General features: G+C 37.1%; 1 protein-coding gene across 2 annotated transcripts in view; it reads left to right on the forward strand.

Annotated features, from left to right (window-relative positions):
• TMEM209 (transmembrane protein 209) overlaps window positions 1–18,113 on the forward strand; it is a 28,115-nt gene that overhangs the window by 4,937 nt on the left and 5,065 nt on the right. For both annotated transcript variants that reach the window (XM_084897642.1, XM_084897643.1), the window contains exons 7-13: window positions 7,690–7,865; window positions 8,519–8,590; window positions 11,005–11,101; window positions 12,469–12,594; window positions 13,362–13,459; window positions 15,648–15,762; window positions 15,857–15,954. In XM_084897642.1, coding sequence (XP_084753768.1) covers window positions 7,690–7,865; window positions 8,519–8,590; window positions 11,005–11,101; window positions 12,469–12,594; window positions 13,362–13,459; window positions 15,648–15,762; window positions 15,857–15,954 — 782 coding nt within the window. The remainder of the gene's footprint in view (window positions 1–7,689; window positions 7,866–8,518; window positions 8,591–11,004; window positions 11,102–12,468; window positions 12,595–13,361; window positions 13,460–15,647; window positions 15,763–15,856; window positions 15,955–18,113) is intronic.

Here is an 18,113-nt window from a genome sequence, read left to right on the forward strand (position 1 = left end):
CATATATTTTTAGAACTAACATATATATGGTGTCACTTTACTATACATTAACCTATTATTTCCATTACTTTGGTTACTTGTACATAATTGTTGAAGTCTTTTTTTTTTTTTTAATAAAAGGACTGCCCCTTTTATTTTTTTTTTAATTTTTTAAAAAATATATATTTTATTGATTTTTTATAGAGAGGAAGAGAGAGGGATAGAGAGTTAGAAACATCGATGAGAGAGAATCATTGATCAGCTGCCTCTTACACATCCCCTACTGGGGATGTGCCCGCAACCAAGGTACATGCCCTTGACCGGAATCGACCCGGGACCTTTCAGTCCGCAGGCAGACGCTCTATCCACTGAGCCAAATCGGTTTTGGCTGTTGAAGTCTTTTTTACTTATATACCTTGTGTAGCTTAGGAGAGAAATACATTTTGTTTTTATATTTTATGCAGATAGAGTTAAGTTCCAAATTTAAGAAGTAAAATAAAACTGAACAGAAATCTCGAACCTTTCATCTACATTAAGATTGAAAGCTTTTTTATATAATGTAAGTTATAATTTCTATTTAAAAGTTAAGTCTATCAAATGTTTTTAAAGTGATGGGTACAGCCAGGCTCAGTGATGTGACAGTTGTCTCCTCTGGGAAGGTCGGCGTGGCCTGGAAGGATGAAGGTCAGAGCAGGGATTGACGCTGGAAGTGCTGCTGTTTTTCAAAACATTTCAAACTTATCTTTAATTTACCTTGGGAAACAATGTTAGAAAATGTTAATCTGTTTGTGGTGGATTTGATTATTACAAAGTCAATTACTTGACACCAGATTAGGTTATTGAGCAGAGTAATGATTTTCCCCCTCAGGAACTTTCACAGAAAGCACATTAGGTGCTAAAGCATGGCCACAATGAGGAAGCCAGTTATTGGACCATGGCTCTTGTGTCACTTTAAATCTCGCATTGATTTTTAATATAATTTGGCCTGGAATTGCCACAAATGTCAGAGAAACAAATCAATATTATCTTGCTGTTTGTCAATGTGTGCTGTTTCTTTTAAATTTTGAAATATTTCAAGACTATTGAAAACTATAGGATAAAGTACAAAGAACAATCTATTAACCCTCTACATGTCTTTGTCATAGCCAGTTTTTCTGACTTCCATTTTTATTTCTTCTCTGACATAAAGGGGTTGTTTGGAAATACTGTTATTATTGATTACTGTTGCTTTTAATTTCCAAATATATGAAACGAAAGGCGTGTTTATCTTTTTTTTCTATTCTCTAAGTTGATTGTACTGTAGTTACAGATTCTGATCTGTACCCTATTGATTTTTTGGTATTTTTTTCAGACTTGCTTTTAGGCCTGCTATGTGATTGCTTTTTATAAATTGGTTCTTGTTAAATTGAAAAAAAAATGCATAGTCTCAAATATTGGACTCCATATTTGTTTATTTAGTAAGCTTTTTGGTGGTATTCTTAAGTTCTTCATTAATTTTTGTCTGCTTGATCTATTAGTCACTAAGGAAGTGTGTTAAAAACTCTCATTGATTGTCTTTCAGTAAATATCTCCTTGTAATTGTGTCAAATTTGTTAAGTATCTATGAGATTATGTTAAGTGCATGTAAATTCAGAATTGTTAATATCTTTCTGGTCAATTACTCCTTTTATCACTTAGGCTTTTTACCTTCAAGAATATTTTGTCTGACATTAACACAGCTGTACTGTTTTCATTTGGATAACATTTTCTGGGTACATCTATGTTTATCCCTATACTTTTAACACTTTGTGCCCATAGATTTTAGTTAAGTATTTTGTACAAATTAATTTGTAAATAATAAGTATTTTGGGGGGGAGCTCCTTTAAGACTATACAAATATCCTCTTTCTCATCAAATTTTGACTTTCTAGTTTTAACATCCTTTTGAGATTATTTTCAAAATTAATTACTACTGTTTGTTGTCATGGCTTTCTGTTTCTGTCATTCTTTTTAACATTTATACCTTATTTGTTTAAACTTTTTTGTGATAAGATATACATAAGATTTATCATTTTAACTGAATTTATTGAATTTTTAATTGAATTTATTGGGGTGACATTGGTTAATAAAACTATGTAAGTTACAGCCCAGGCCCAGTGGCTCAATTGGTTGGAGCATCGTGTATACAAAAGGTTGTGAGTTCAATCCCCAGTCAGCACGTATGGGAGGTAGCAGATCAGTGTTTCTCTCTCTCCTATCCTCTCTTACTAAAAAAATAAAATCATCTGGTAAGGCTTAAAAAAAATTACATAGGTTTCAGATGTACAATTCTATAATACATCAACTGTATATTGTATTGTGTATTCATCACCCCAAGTTAAGGCTCCTTCCATCATCACATTTTAACCATTTTTAAGTGTACAATTCAGTGGTATTAAGTATATTCACATTGTTGGGCAACCACCTTTCATATTTATTTATTGGCATTGTACTCTTAAGATGAATTTCTTCTTCTTCTCAATTATGTCATTTATTTTAATGGTTATATTGTTTCAGATTTGGCTAGTGGGCCTCTAACTTAAGTGTTCTTTAGACATGACATTATTCATTCTTGAGCACTTTTTTTTTTTTTAAATGTTTGTGGACCACAAGATATTTCAGACTTCTTTTGTGTTTTTCTTATTATCTAGCTCTGGAGTCAGTCTGTTTCCTAAGAGGCCATAATTGTTTTTAGTGAAAAATAATATTTATAAATTAATATTTGGGTATTGGATATGCCATGTTAATGGGGTGTCATTACTCTAGGTCCTCTCAACAGATAGTTAGGAAATATATCTATACTAGAGACCTGATGTATGGAATTCTTGTGGGGCGGGGTGTGGGGGGAGGCCTTCAGTAACGCCTGCGCCCTCTTGCAATCCGGGACCCCTCGCTCCTAACCACACACCTGCTTGCTCTTTACCGCTTGGCTCGCCACTTCACTCACCAGCCATGAGCCCGGCTTCTTGCTGAGCGGCACTCCCCCTATGGGAGCGCACTGACCACCAGGGGCAGCTCCTGCATTAATCTTTGCCCCCTGCTGGTCAGTGCACATCATAGCGATCGGTTGTTCCACTGTAATGGTCGCTGGATTTTTATTATATAGGTATGTACATGCACATACACATCTACCATCCATCTATATTAATCCATCAGTTGATTCTTCAATAACATGGGTTTGAACTGCATGGGTCCATTAACAAGTGTTTTGTTTTTGTTTTTTCAATAAATATGTACAGTTCTGTAAATACATTTTCTCATAATTCTCTTTTTTAAAATATTTTTATTGATTTCAGAGAAGATAAAGGAGAGATAAAAACATCAATGATGAGAGACAGTCACTGATTGGCTGCTTCCTGCACACCCTTTACTGGGGATCAAGCCTGCAACCCAAGCATATGCCCTTGAACAGAATTGAACCTGGGAGCCTTCAGTCCACAGGCTGATGTGCTATCCACTGACCTAGGGCTCTTATGATTTTCTTAATAGCATTTTCTTTTCTCTGGTTTACTTTATTGTAAGAATACAGCATATAATACATATAACACAGAGATAGGTGTTAATCAACTGTTTATGTTATGGGTAAAGCTTCTGGTCAACAGGAGACTGTTAAGTTTTGGCAGAGTCAGAAGTTATAGATAGATTTTTGACTGGAGGGGTGGGATAGGTCCCTCTAGCCCCCACATTGTTCAAGGGTCAACTGTATTAAAAACCTGGAGTTCACACCAATACTTCCAATTCCAACCCAGCCATACTGGGTTTATTCTAGCCTCTTCTCTCTGTATTTGTAACTTCTTTCTCCAGTAGTGAGAAACCAGGCACTCATGTGCTCTTTCTCACCTATCCACTTTTTTGCTAAAGGGCCACTTCATCCCTATATTGTTCACATGCATCTCCTGAGAACAAGGACATTTTCCTTTCTATCTTAAGTATTTTCAATATGATTATCGTACTAAAGATACTACCATATTCACATTTCGTATACAGTAATACAAGACATAGCTTTTTTCTCCTCTTTTACTAATCTAATTAAGGTTCATGTATTGCATTTAGTTGTGATGCTTCTTTTGTCTTTAATCTAGAACACATGGTTTTTTGCATCTTTTATGACATTTACATTTTGAAGAGGTCAGGCTAGTTGTATTACACAATTGGATTTATGTGATCATTTTCTCATTAGATTTAGTTTAAATATTTTTTATCAAGAATACAACTTTGGTGATGATGTGTTCCTTTTAGTGTATGACATCAGGAGACACATGATATCTTGTTCCTTTATTGAGAATGTTAAATTGGATTATTGGCCAAGGTGATGGCAACCTGATTTCTCCATAATAGCTTTTCCCTTTTGTAATCCTCCTATTAATAAAAGAATAATATGCAAAAAGACTGAAAGGCAGAACAACCAACCAATGAATCAAAGCATAATATGCTAATGATATGCTAAGGCTTCTCAACTGCTTGCTATGACATGCACTGACCACCAGGGGGCAGATGGCTGGTAGGTTAGCTTGCTGCTGGGGTCCCACTGATTGGGACTGAGTGAGATGAGCTGGACACACCCTCCCGTGGTCCCTTCCCATTCCGATTGTGCACCAGTGGGTCCCTCAGCCTGGCCTGCACCCTTTTGCAACCCTGGACCCCTTGGTGGATGTCAGAGAGCTGGTTTTAGCCCAGGCTGCAGGCCACTCCCCTTGGGAGGGCACCACATGCAGGGCTCTTGGGTGGTGAGCCTCTCCAGATCAGGACTAGTTGGACATGAGCCTGTAGCAGGTACAGTGGGGCCGGGATGAGGAGGAGCGGCAGGTAGGAACTGCAGGCCGTGTTGAACTACAGGTTTCGGCTTGATCCCTGCAGGCCACCCAGAGGAACCCCACCCATGCACAGATTCATGCACTGGGCCTCTAGTTTATAAATAATCTGTAGTGTGATTTGAGACTGTGAATATACTGTTCCCCCTACAGCCTTTCAGCAAGTGGCTTTAGCTAACATCCATTGATTGTCATTTCCCAGTAAGTTAATATAGTGGTAGTTTCACAGTGGAGACTCTAATACTTTCATTTCTTCTACATTTAGTTGGTTAGCATTCTTCTATAAAGAACTTTCTGTTTACCCCCATCCCACAGTTTGTTCATTTTAGCCAGTTGAGACTCACGGTTGGTTCTTTCTTTAGCAATGTCTAAACTGCTTTTTAATTAACTGATTTTTTAATTCGTATTTTTTCAGCTTTATTTTGGCTTTCTTTCAAATATGCCTGATTTATCTTAGAGTATCTTGTTTTGTTTCTGTCTTCAATTCCTCTTCCTATCTCAATCACTTTAAACATACTTTAACAAAGCTTCTGTCCAATAGTTCAGTATTATGACGTTCGTGGTGGTGAAATACTAACATTTTTTATCTTGTGGATTCTTGCTTTGAGCTTGTTTCCTTGTGATTTATCTTGTTTTTCTCTTGTGTTTTTGGGAGGCTCATCTTCAGTAGAGTATTATCTGTGCTTTTTCTATCCTGGGCAGGCTGGATGTAAGCCTTGTTTTCTCCTAGAAGTTTGTATATGACTCTGCCAGGTCCCTAAGGAATATCATTAACTTTGAACTAACTTAAGTAATGTCTAGGCTAAAGGATTAATCTCCCAACAGCTTAAGGCACACAGGCTTCCTTGTTATCTCTTGGTGCTCAGTGGTCTGATTTTCTTATCCACTGAGAATGTGGCCTTTGAGGTTTCTGGCCCTATGCCAGGTGCAAGGGATGGAGGTTGGAAAAAGGTCTCAAGCCAACTCTCTACATCTTTGAGGCCTACATCTTCATTTGCTACATCTTCCCAGTTCCCATTTGGCCAGTGAAATCCAAGCCGATAGGTTTTCTAAGACCTACAAAATTATTCAGAGCAGCCACAGTATAGCTTACACACAGGCCACTCTGATTTTCAATTCCCTCTTCATTTCTAGCCACTGGCTATTCCTCTTAACTTTTTACAAGCTCCATTATCCATTGAAATTAAGTGTTTTATTTTAATAAACATTTATGTGTATACTAGGGGCCCAGTGCATGAATTTGTACACCTTGAAAGGAACTGTGGGCCGGGAGGCTGCAGTGGGCACAGGGGCGGGTCTCAGCCCATCCTCCATGCCCCCACACAGCCCCTCCCACCACGGTCCTCCTGGTCCCCCAATTGTCCTCCCCTGCAGGCCTGGGTCCCCCTACCAACTGCCCTCCTCTGCTAGCCTGGTCACCCCTAACTTCTCACAACTGCCCTCCCCTGCAGGCCATCTTGTGTTCACATGGGGGCAGGCATCTTTGACCACATGGGGGCGGCCATCTTATGTCTTGGAGTGATGGTCAATTTGCATATTAGTCTTTTATTGGATACTACTAGAAGCCTGGTACATGAAAATCATGCACTCAAGGGAAGGGAGGGGATCAGCCCGGATTGCAAGAGGGCACAGGCCAGGCCAAGGGACCCCACCAGTGCATGATCAGGAATTGGGGCCAGGGAGGGATGTGGGAGGTTGGCCAACTGGGGAAGGACTATGGGAGGGCTCCAGGGCTGTCTGGTCTGTCTTGCTCAGTGCCTATCAGCCAGACCCCAGCAGCAAGCTAACCTACTGGTCGGAGCGTCTGCCCCCTGGTGGATGTCATAGCAAGCAGTTGAGAGGCCTTAGCATATCATTAGCATATTATGCTTTGATTGGTTGAATGGCCAACTGAGAGACCGGACACTTAGCATATTAGGCTTTTATTATATAGAATAATTACCTTTCACAACTTGCTGTTTATTCAAATACTGTACTAGGTGCTAGGGGGAAAAATACTCTTGCCCTCAAGAAGCTCACATTCTATTTGGAAAGAATTAAACCATGGCCCAGTGTTGCTTGGTTAGTTGGAGTGTTGTCCCATACACTGGAGGGTCTCAGGTTCGATTCCTGATCAGGGCATGTGCCCAAGTTTGATCACTGGTTAGGGCATGTACGGGAGTCAGCCAATCTGTGTTTCACTGTCATGTGGATGTTTCCCTCTCTCTCTCCCCCTCTCGCTTCCTCTCTCTCTCAAGTAAATTTTTTTAAGAAGTATGTCCTCAGGTAAGGATTTAAAAAAGAAAGATAATTGACTTTAATGTATAATTACTCCCATAATTATAGTATTAAGTCCCTAAATATAACTATTTACATTTCCTAGAAGTAAATTATTCAGAAATGTGATCATCGGTCTCTTTTATTTCAACACAGGAATTACAACAGGATATGAGTAGACACAATATAGTGCAGGGAAGAGTGAGTTTAGTTGCTAGCCCAAAGAGTAGTTTATTAACAGGAAACTGCAGTTATGCCATTCAGAAAGATTTAAGCAAGGAACTTCCTTAGCCTATTTATTTCCTGAATAAATCTCTCTTTTTGTTTTTGAATCATTTGAAAGTCTTAGAGAATAAAACAAGCTTAATTTACAACCAAACAAACCACTTTCCACCATTTATGATTATGGCTCTTGAATTAATAGTGTTCAAAAATGTCCTTGTTAACTTTTAGCATAAGTAGTCCGTGTTCTCAAAAGAAAAAATGATGTTAGGGAGGAGAAAAAGGCGAAGCGCTTGGAGGTGTCTTCCTGGTTGCCGCTGCCTCTGTGCCTAGATACCCTGTGCTCATCCACTCACTCATGTCATCTGCCTGCAGCACACTGATACTCTGAATTATCTTTGTAGGGAGCCCAGATTCTACCTCGCCTTCCACCAGTCCTACTTTCTGGAACTACAATCGTTCTATGGGAGATTATGTACAAACTCTAAAGAAGTTTCAATACCAGCTTGCCTGTAGGTCCCAGGCTCCATGCGCTAACAAAGATGAAGCTGATCTCAGTTCTAAACAAGCTGCAGAGGAGGTAAATGGAAAAAAAAAAAAATGACTTAATATTTATGATTTACAGATTATTAGAAAGTCATCTTTTTTACTTCTGGAACCTTTTTTGTCCCTATAACTACACTCCACTTTTACTGGCTGACAACATAAGTCTGGCACATTAAAGAGTGGAAAGGCTCCTGTCTAACTCTGTACCTAAAATGGAATTATATTGCATGTTTTACTCTTTGAAACACATGGTTGTAACACATAAGGACATAGTTGTCCTTAGTATCCTGCCTAAAACATTTTTCTGCATTCATTTATAAAAAGTTATCTCAAGTATCGATTTCTTTTTAACATAAACAGAATTCTTGCTTTTTAAATATATTTAGATTAGAACATTTGACAGTCTAACTTCAATCAGTTTAACACCAAATACAGGTTTTGTATTTTGTTCTTAAAAGCAAGAAGGTTTTTTAATCATACCGACATAAGGAATTATAAAGATATATCTGCATGAAAAGCAACAAATGTGTAATTAAAAAATTATTACATATTAGAACATTATTGACATGTGTGAAGTTTTTCCCCCCAAAAGTATTCCAAATATTTTTGAGGTTGCAGAAAAGAATAACTGATTTCTGGCAAGATTTTTTCCTCACTGATAGTTCATTTTAAACATGTTTCTAATAGGTTTGGGCAAGAGTGAGTATGAATAGACAACTTCTTGACCATATGGATTCATGGACAGCTAAGTTCAGAAATGTAAGTCTGACATTACTCTTTGGACATTATTAGTGCCTCTTACTATGCAAGGTATGTTATTTAGAATATCAATTAGAGATGTTAATTGTTAGTTATACATCAGAATTAGTAAAAGTGCAATATGGGATGGAACATATGTAAGGATAAACAAGACATTTACCTAATGGTGTCCCTTTTTACTTGTTTGTGTGTGTGTGTGTCCATTTTTAAGGGATTTTTTACCCCCTCTGTGTAGAATAGATAAAGGAACAATATGACCTCCTTCCTTTTTCCAACATCTCAATGTAATTTTTCAAAGAGCTTTTTTGTCAGAGCCTATTGTGTGTCTAGAAATGTGTGGGAAACAAAATGAGGTTCTTGGGCGAGGCTCGGTTGGTTGGAGTATTGTCCTGTATACCAAAAAATTTCAAGTTCAGTTCCCAGTCAGGTTACATGCCTGGGTTGCAGCTTGATCTCCAGTGGGGAGCATGGGGGAGGCAGCTGATCCCTGAATATATATCAGTTTCTTTGATTTTTTAAAGAAGAACCCTCTCTGTTTTCGGCCTGGAAGTTGGGAAGGCCAATTCTTCTATGTACAGAGTGCATTAATTCCTTTGTTTCAACCCCTGCCTCTTTGTCTCGCCTCTGTAGTACCTGTGCATCCCAGGTTCTGCCGGGCACATTGGCCCCTTCTCCACTGCAGGTGTCACATGGATCTGTCGAGGCCACCACTTCTTCCCCTGTTTCATATTGCAACAGTTATTCATCTACAGCTCTTCATTTCTAGAAATACGTTGAAATTACTTCCACCCCTTTTGCATTCTTTTATCATAATTTAAATAGGGAATCAAGAGGGAGTGGCGAAAAATAGCAGCCTACTTTCTTGAATCAGAAGTCTGGATGACTTTTTTTTTTTTTTTAAACATATTTTTATTGATTTCAGAGAGGAAGGGAAAAAGAGAGTTTATAAACATCAATGATGAGACAGAACCATCAGTTGGCTGCCTCCTGTACCCCCTCCAGACTTGTGCCCTGACTAGAATCGAACCCAGGACCCTTCAGTCCACAGGCTGATGCTCTATCCACTGAGCCAAACCAGCTAGGGCTGGATGACTTTTTAAAAGTAAAAATTTTTGCTCTGTCCTGTGTCCTCTGTGGTTAAAGTAACGGCCCACACACCGAAGACTCATGGGTTTGATTCCCAGTCAAGGGCACTTCGACCCCTGGCCCCTGTTGTGGCAAGTGTGGGAGGCAACCAGTTGTGTGTGTGTGTGTGTGTGTGTGTGTGTGTGTGTGTCTCTCTCTCTCTCCCTCTCTCTCCCCCTCTCTCTCATTCTCTAACCTCTCTCTCTTTCTCTTTCTCCTTTCTCTCTTTCTCAATCCTCCTTCCCTTTCTCCTTTCCAGTCTCTCTAAAAACCAATGGGAAAGAATATCCTTGGGTGAAAACCAACAAAAAATGAAATACAATTAAATTAAAATAGATAAATAAAATTCTTGAGCTCAGCCCTGGAAGTATGACTTTCAGACTTTCTGGGAATGGGGCCTAGATCTCTCCTGAACCCTTAGATCAGTTTGTTTCATCGAAAGAGTAGCTGACAGCATAGAATGTGTTTAAATAAATGTTGGAAGTGTGAATGAGTGAAATGATATCCACACATAGGATTGTCTAAATGCCAATATAAAGGCTTGTTGAGAGTATTAGCTTAGAAGAAATATAAGCACAATCCCTTATCTGAATTCCTTAGAATACCAATGTTCTGAAATTTAGAATTTGGGGGAATTTTTTTTTTTTTTTAAGGAATAGTAGACATTTATTTTATGAAACTTTTTTTCATCCTTTAATTTTATGGTTAAACAGAAGCATGGAAACAGAAATGGTGGAAGCTTCTAAAAGCATACTCTCACATAAAATGAAGAAGCTTAAATGAAAAAGAAGCAACACAAATAAACCAGATGAGCTGTTTCCTTAGACAGTCTTCTCATTCCCAGAATTAGTTTGATAGTAACCAAACAAAGTGGCATTTGAAATCACTAGTCCTAACGTCATATGGTAATATTCACAAGCCAGTTTCAAATGTAATACATTTGTTTTCTACGTGGTTAGGGAATTGGGTGAGCCTGCTTTTAGCTTAGTATAATAAGCATAGAAAGAAACATTTAAGAAAAACTTAACATACAACTGGAAGTCTCATATGTTCTTCAAAAAAACACAGGCATATGTGATTTAAAACTATAACTTAATCAACTTACACTCTAGTAGCATATTTACTTAACTCTGGACTTCAGGTAGCTGCTACTTCCATTCTCTTTCACTATACTTTAATATTTAAAGTACACAACAATAAAAAAAAAAAACCTTAGAGTCTTGTGAATAATTATTTGAGAAATGCTTTGGATTTACGTATGTAAAATCTTTACCTCATTTTTTTCCTAGTGGATCAATGAGACAATATTAGTGTCACTTGTACAAGAGATTGAGTCTGTCAGCACACAGATGAGACGCATGGGTTGTCCAGAGCTGCAAATAGGAGGTATGTGAAAATAGAGCCCAGCATTTGATTTACCTTCATTGAATCTGCAGGTGGGAATTTCTTCTGTAGTGGACTACTTAACTTCCTTTGTTACCTTGAGGTGAAGGAAATAAAACTAAATCTCTTTAATTCAGAGTTTCTTTTCAATATTAAGGTTTATTGAAATATAATTTACTTACATATAGTTCTTCAATGTAAGTCTACAATTCAGCCCTAGCCGCTTTGGCTCAGTGGATGGAGCATCAGCTTGTGGACTGAAGGGTCCCAGGTTCAGTACCTGTCAAGGGCACATGGCCAGGTTGTGGGCTCGATCCCCAGTAGGAGATGTGCAGGAGGCAAGCCCATTAATGATTCTCTCTCATCATTGGTGTTTCTATCTCTCCCTCTCCCTTTCTCTCTGAAATCAATAAAAGTATATTTAAAGAATAAAAATAATAAAGTATATATATAATCCAAAGGTTTGAGTTGTACAGCCATCACAATAATTAATCTTAAGAAACCCACATAGGCTTTAGCAGTCACCTCTGCTTTCCACCACCACCCATTCTCCAGCCCTAGGCAACTATCAGGCTTCTTCCTGTCTCTATAGATAGACCTCTTCTGGATATTGTGTACAAATGGGATATGCAATATGTTGTCCTTTGTGTCTGGCTTCTTTCATTTAATATAATAATGTTTTCAAGTTTCATCCATATTGTAACGTGTGTCAGTACCAGCATGATGTGCTTTTTAAAAAGAACAACATTGCTTTATGACTACAAAAGCAGTATACAGTGTTCAAGTAGAAAATTCAAAAAAGTACAAAAATACACAAAGAAGAATATTACTTACCATTCTGCTTCTAGCAATAACCATTATCAATTTAGTCACACCAATTATTTTTTAAGAAAATACTATGATATTAACTATATATATTAGTTATAAGTTATTTTATAATTTAAGAACATAAAAAGTATATATTTAGGAATTGAGGAACTATGGTACATATATATGTATATGTTCCTAATTAAATTGGAGTTCTCTTATGTTTTTTCCCCTTGCTTTTTCTATTTTGGTAAGTATTGTCCAGTATTATTTTTATGGCTGGACTATATTTCATATTAGTTGTTTATATGGCTTCCAAATTGGATCTGGCTAATTCTTTGGGGGGTGGAAGGAGGAGGGGAGGAAGACAGAGAGATAAATAGATATCTGTCCACCTTGTCAGAAATGATAAAATAAATTGTAAGTAGATAATGCAGATTGTTAAGATAAACTATTATTGCTGTCATTTATTCCTTTAATAATTATTGTAAGAAGAGCATTTTAAGTATTTTTTAGAGATCCAAGTTAAAAATAATGTGTTTGGTGTTTTTTATTTTTAACAGAGGCTAATATTACCAGTTTGAAACAAGCTGCTCTGGTCAAAGCTCCTCTCATTCCAACTTTGAATACAATTGTACAGTATCTAGACCTTACACCAAATCAGGAATACTTGTTTGAAAGGATCAAAGGTAACTATTGCTTTGAAGAGGGGGGAAAAATGAGTACTTTTTCACTACCTTGAGATTTTATAAATAAAGGTAACAAAGGGGGAAAAATTTTTGAAAAAACTTAAAAGTATCACTAAGTATGATCTTATGTTTTATAAAAATACTAGAGACCTCAGTGCATGAAATTCATGCATTGGGGGGGGGAGGGGGTTGTCCCTCAGCCCAGCCTGCACCTTCTGCAATCTGAGATCCCTCTCACAATTCAGGACTGCTGGCTCCCAACTGCTCACCTGCCTGCCTTCCTGATTGCCCCTAACCGCTTCTGCCGGCCAGCCTGATTGATGCCTAACTGCTCCCCTACCAGCCTGTTTGCCCCTAACTGCCCTCCCCTGCAGGCCTGATCACCCCTAATATACAGTTCATATTCAGGTTTCCCAATTGTCCAAATAATGTTATATACCCTTTTTTTTTTTTTTCTAACCAGGAATAAAGTGTAGGTGCACACATTAAATGTATTGTTTAATCTTTTTTTGTTGTCTCTAACAGTCTTGCCACCTTTTACTTACATGACATTGACTTTAAGAATCCAGAATATTAGTCTTATCTCACATTTTGGATTTATGTAATTCGTCTGGTATTTAAGTTAATCTTTTATATTTTGTATTTATGTTATGGATCTTTTAATCAGGTTTTTAAGATGATATGCTTCTCTTATTATAACCCCTTAGCCGTTTTTCCCTCATTTTTGCATAGCCTTAGCTTTTTAAATTTCACCTTTGTTACTACAGAACTTTCTCAGGGAGGCTGTATGAGCTCATTTCGATGGAATAGAGGTGGAGACTTCAAAGGACGCAAGTGGGATACAGACCTGCCCACTGATTCTGCTGTAAGTCTGCAGTTTTATTTTTCGTTGTTTTCCAGTGTTGTTTTTTTTTTTTTGTGTGTGTGTGTGTGTTGGTTTTTTTATTGCTTTTGGAGAGAGAGAGAAATACCGATTTGTTGTTCTACTTATTTATGCATTTATTGGTTGCTTCTTGCATGTGCCCTGACTGGGGATCAAACCCGCAACCTTGGCATATCAGGATGATGCTTTAATGAGCTCCGCCAGGGCCTTTTTTCAGTTTTGTTACTGGCTTTATGTGTTTTTATTTTCCCATTATCAATATTAAAAAGAATTTGGAAACTAAAGTAGAAATAAAAAATTAAAATTGTACCAGCATCTTAACCCAACAAGTGTTACTATTTTGGTCTACTTTTTTCCCCTTTACTTAGCTTGTAATATTTTTTAATGTTTGATGTTGTGTGTTTTTTATCACAGTTGTAATCACGTATATAAAATGAGATTTCTTGGTTTTTTTTCACTTTTGCAATATTTAAGTAGGTTTTTCATTATTACACACTGTCATTTAACTATTCTCCAATATTAGACTTAAACATTTGAGAAATGTGATAAAGGAAGGAATTGTTTTTCTATCTTAAATAATATTGCAAGGAATATCATGATGCATATTTCTTTCTTATTTGAAATTACCACTTTAAGAAAGATTCCTTGCCCTAACTGCTTTGGCTCAGTGGCTAGAGCTTTCAGCCTGTGGATTGAAGGGTGCTGGATTCAATTCTGGTCAAGGGCACATGTCGGGTTGTGGGCTTGATCCCCAGTAGGGGTGTGCAGGAGGTAGCTGATCAATGATTCTCACTCATCATTAATGTTTCTAACTCTCCCTTCTTCTCTGAAATCAATAAAAACAAAAATAAAATTTTTTTAAAAAAAAGAAAAATTCCTAGTAGAATTAGATTTGTAAGATCAAAGATTATAAAAATTTGGGTCATTTAAGAGTTTTTCAAAATCATGTTATTTTTTAATAGTGGCTTTATGTGAAAATTATGTTTTAAATGCTGATATTCAAATTAAGAATTGAATAGATATGTATTTTATCTTGGTTTTGCCGCTCACTAGCTATATAGGTGTGAAATATCTACATAACAGAAAATTAGGAATGTCTTTTATCTTTTCATTTAACAGATTTCATCTTAAAACCACTTGAAAGCATTTTTGTTAATTCTCTCTTTAGGGAAAAATTTTTAAATTAAAGTCATAAACACAGATTTTTTTAACACATAAAAGTTTAGCTTATTAAATCTCTCATGAAAAATCTGCACATTCACCACAGATAAAGTCACTGAAGAATCTTTACTTCTTTTTGTCAGCACCAACATTGGCCTTCGCAGTTCCCCTGTCTTTATTCTGTTCTTGTGTTCCTTTCTGTTTTCTTGAGGTCTTCTCATGTAGGCCATGTCTTACAAGTCTGTGTTTGGATTCTTTTTTTTTTTTTTTTTGCATAATCCAAGGAATCATACATAAATCATGCCAAAGCCAGTTGTCTTGCCACCACCAAAGTGGGTTCTGAATCCAAACACAAAAATTAAAAAATAGTACAACTTCCCGGGACCGGTTTGGCTCAGTGGATAGAGCGTCGGCTTGGGGACTGAAGGGCCCCGGGTTCGATTCCGGTCAGGGGCATGTACCTTGGTTGCGGGCATATCCCCAGTGGGGCGTGTGCAAGAGGCAGCTGATCGATGACTCTCTCATTGATGTTTCTAACTCTCTATCTTTCTCCCTTCCTCTCTGTACAAAAATCAATAAAATATATTTTTTTTAAAAATAGTACAACCTAAGTAAAGGGGAAAAAAAAATAGACCAAAATAGTAACACTTGTTGGGTTAAGATGCTGGTACAATTTTAATTTTTTATTTCTACTTTAGTTTTCAAATCCTTATTAATATTAATTTTAAATATTACTAATTGGTGTGGTCTTATACATTTTGGCTAGTTTTTCCCGAATTTCTGTTTTGGGTACTGTTGCCTTCCCAGGGTGAAGGACGTCAATGACCATTTGCTTCCTCTGAAGCAGTCTGTTGGTCATGAACTTCCTGGTCCAGACAGTTACTGTGTCATTTATGATGAAGATTGATCATCAAGCAGCCAGGAAGGAAAAGAACACAGATGTTTTTACAGGGCTCCATCTATGACAGATTTTCATGCTGATTTTGAAAAATGGTTTTCTCATTTTTAGATCATTATGCATGTGTTTTGCACCTACCTTGATTCCAGATTACCTCCACATCCCAAATACCCTGACGGAAAAACATTTACTTCTCAGCACTTTGTTCAGACACCAAATAAGCCAGGTAAAAGCCTCTCCTAAAAGAATGAGTTGAACTTTTTACATGAAATGCATCTGGTGATTTTGTTTGTTTTTCATGTAGCATATTTCCTTTACAGATGTGACAAATGAGAATGTCTTTTGCATTTATCAGAGTGCTATCAACCCTCCCCATTATGAGCTAATCTACCAGCGTCATGTCTACAATCTTCCAAAGGTACTTCTAAATGTAGAAGCTGCTATTATATAATGTCACGGATGACTTGCTTTGATGATGTTTTTAAAATTAGAATCTCTTGTTTATGGAATAGGTAAACTTTTTAAATTAGGGAAAATGTGTTTCTTGCATCAACCCATTGTTAACTATAAAATATATGTTTACTAGAGAAAAGTATAAAGAAAAAATCACTCATTTTATTACTTAGAGGCAACTGTTAACATTTTGGTGTATTGTTTTCAGTAAATTTCATTTTGTTCTTTGTACTTGTTCTTTTTTAATCCTCACCCGAGGATATTTTTTCCATTGATTTTTTCAGAGAGACTGGAAAGGAGGGAGGGAAAGAGAAATATCAATGTGAGAGAGACACACTGGTTGGTTGCCTCCTGCCTGTGCCCCGACTAGGGCCCAGGATGGAGCCTGCAACCCAGGTACTTGCCGTTGACCAGGAATCAAATCCTCAGCCCTTCATCCTTGGGCCAGTGTTCTAACAACTGAGAATATCAGCCAAGGCTTGCTCTTCTTTTTTATGAGTTGAAATCATTTATGTAAATGATTCTAAAAATTACCTTTATAATTTCCATACCATTAAAAATTTTCATAAAAATACTTTAAGAAACATAATTTTTACTTTTATTTATTTAACTTAATATATTTTTATTGATTTCAGGGAGGAAGGAATAGGGAGAGAGAAACATCAATGATGAGAGAGAATCATTAATCAGCTGCTTTCTGCACGCCCCTACTAGGGACTGAGTCCACAACCCAGGCATGTGCCCTGACCTGGAATTGATCCCGTCACCTCTTGGTTCATGGTTGACGCTCAGCTACTGAGCCACACTGGCTGTGCTCTAATTCTTAATTATCATAAATATGGCTGAATATTCATCTTTATATGTATAGTTATCTGCACTTTTGGTAATTTCTTTAGCTCAGAGTCCAAAAGTAAAATTCTAGGTTATAGAATATTTTCAAGGATTTTAAAATAGATATCAAACTACTTTATAAAAAAAGGAATTGTACTAATTTACACTTCTGTCGAGGGTTTTGTTTGTTTGTTTTTAATATGGAACACTTCATCAATTTGTGTGTTACCGTGCGCAGGGTCCATGCTAGTCTTCCCTGTATCGTTTTAATTTTGGTACATGTGCTTCTGAAGCAAGCATTACCCAGGTATTTTAGTTTTGATTGTAAACATCAGTTCTTTTGATGACTGTTGCAGTTATTTTTATGAGTGCCTTCACTAAGAAATTTTTACATTGACTATAATTATAAAATGTGTTCTCCATCAGATTCCCAAGGAAGAATATTAATTTCATTTTTCAAATTTAATATTTCAACTTTCTAAAAGTATAAATATTTTGGGCCCTTGAACTTCCTTTGAAATATTTTTTTAAAATATATTTTATTGATTTTTTTACAGAGAGGAAGGGAGAGAGATAGAGAGCTAGAAACGTCGATGAGAGAGAAACATCGACCAGCTGCTTCCTGCACACCCCCCACCGGGGACTTGCCCGCAACCAAGGTACATGCCCTTGACCGGAATCGAACCTAGAACCTTTCAGTCTGCAGACCGACGCTCTACGGCTGAGCCAAACCGATTTCGGCTGAAATATTTTTTTTAAAACGCTGTTTTAAAAATTATTTATCCTTAGATTCTTGAGTAAAAAGACAAGACCAGAAATTACATATCATTGCTTGATTTTAGGGCTAGCAAAATGTTGGCGTGTAGTCACTTGTAGATAAAATTTATGTTTAACCTTATATTGTCATTAACATAATTGAAGTATGATTAAAAAAATTTTAATCCCCATACTTTTGTTTATGCTGTTAATTTTTAAAAATATTTTATTGATTTTTTTACAGAGAGGAAGGGAGAGAGTTAGAAACATCGATGAGAAACATCGATCAGCTGCTTCCTGCACCCCCCCCAATGGGGATGTGCCCACAACCAAGATACATGCCCCTGACCAGAATCAAACCCGGGACCCTTCAGTCCGCAGGCTGACACTCTATCCACTGAGCCAAACCGGTTTCGGCTGCTGTTAATTTTTAGATAGAGCATTTGTGTGTATAGGATGTAGGGGCACCAGCTTAACAATAGCTCTCTTCCAGGCCTTTGTAAATGCTACTTTCCATGTGTAGAAACATCCCAGTCT

The sequence above is a fragment of the Pipistrellus hanaki genome (assembly GCF_964339955.1).
Source record: "Pipistrellus hanaki genome assembly, chromosome: 10".
NCBI classification, from domain to species: domain Eukaryota; kingdom Metazoa; phylum Chordata; class Mammalia; order Chiroptera; family Vespertilionidae; genus Pipistrellus; species Pipistrellus hanaki.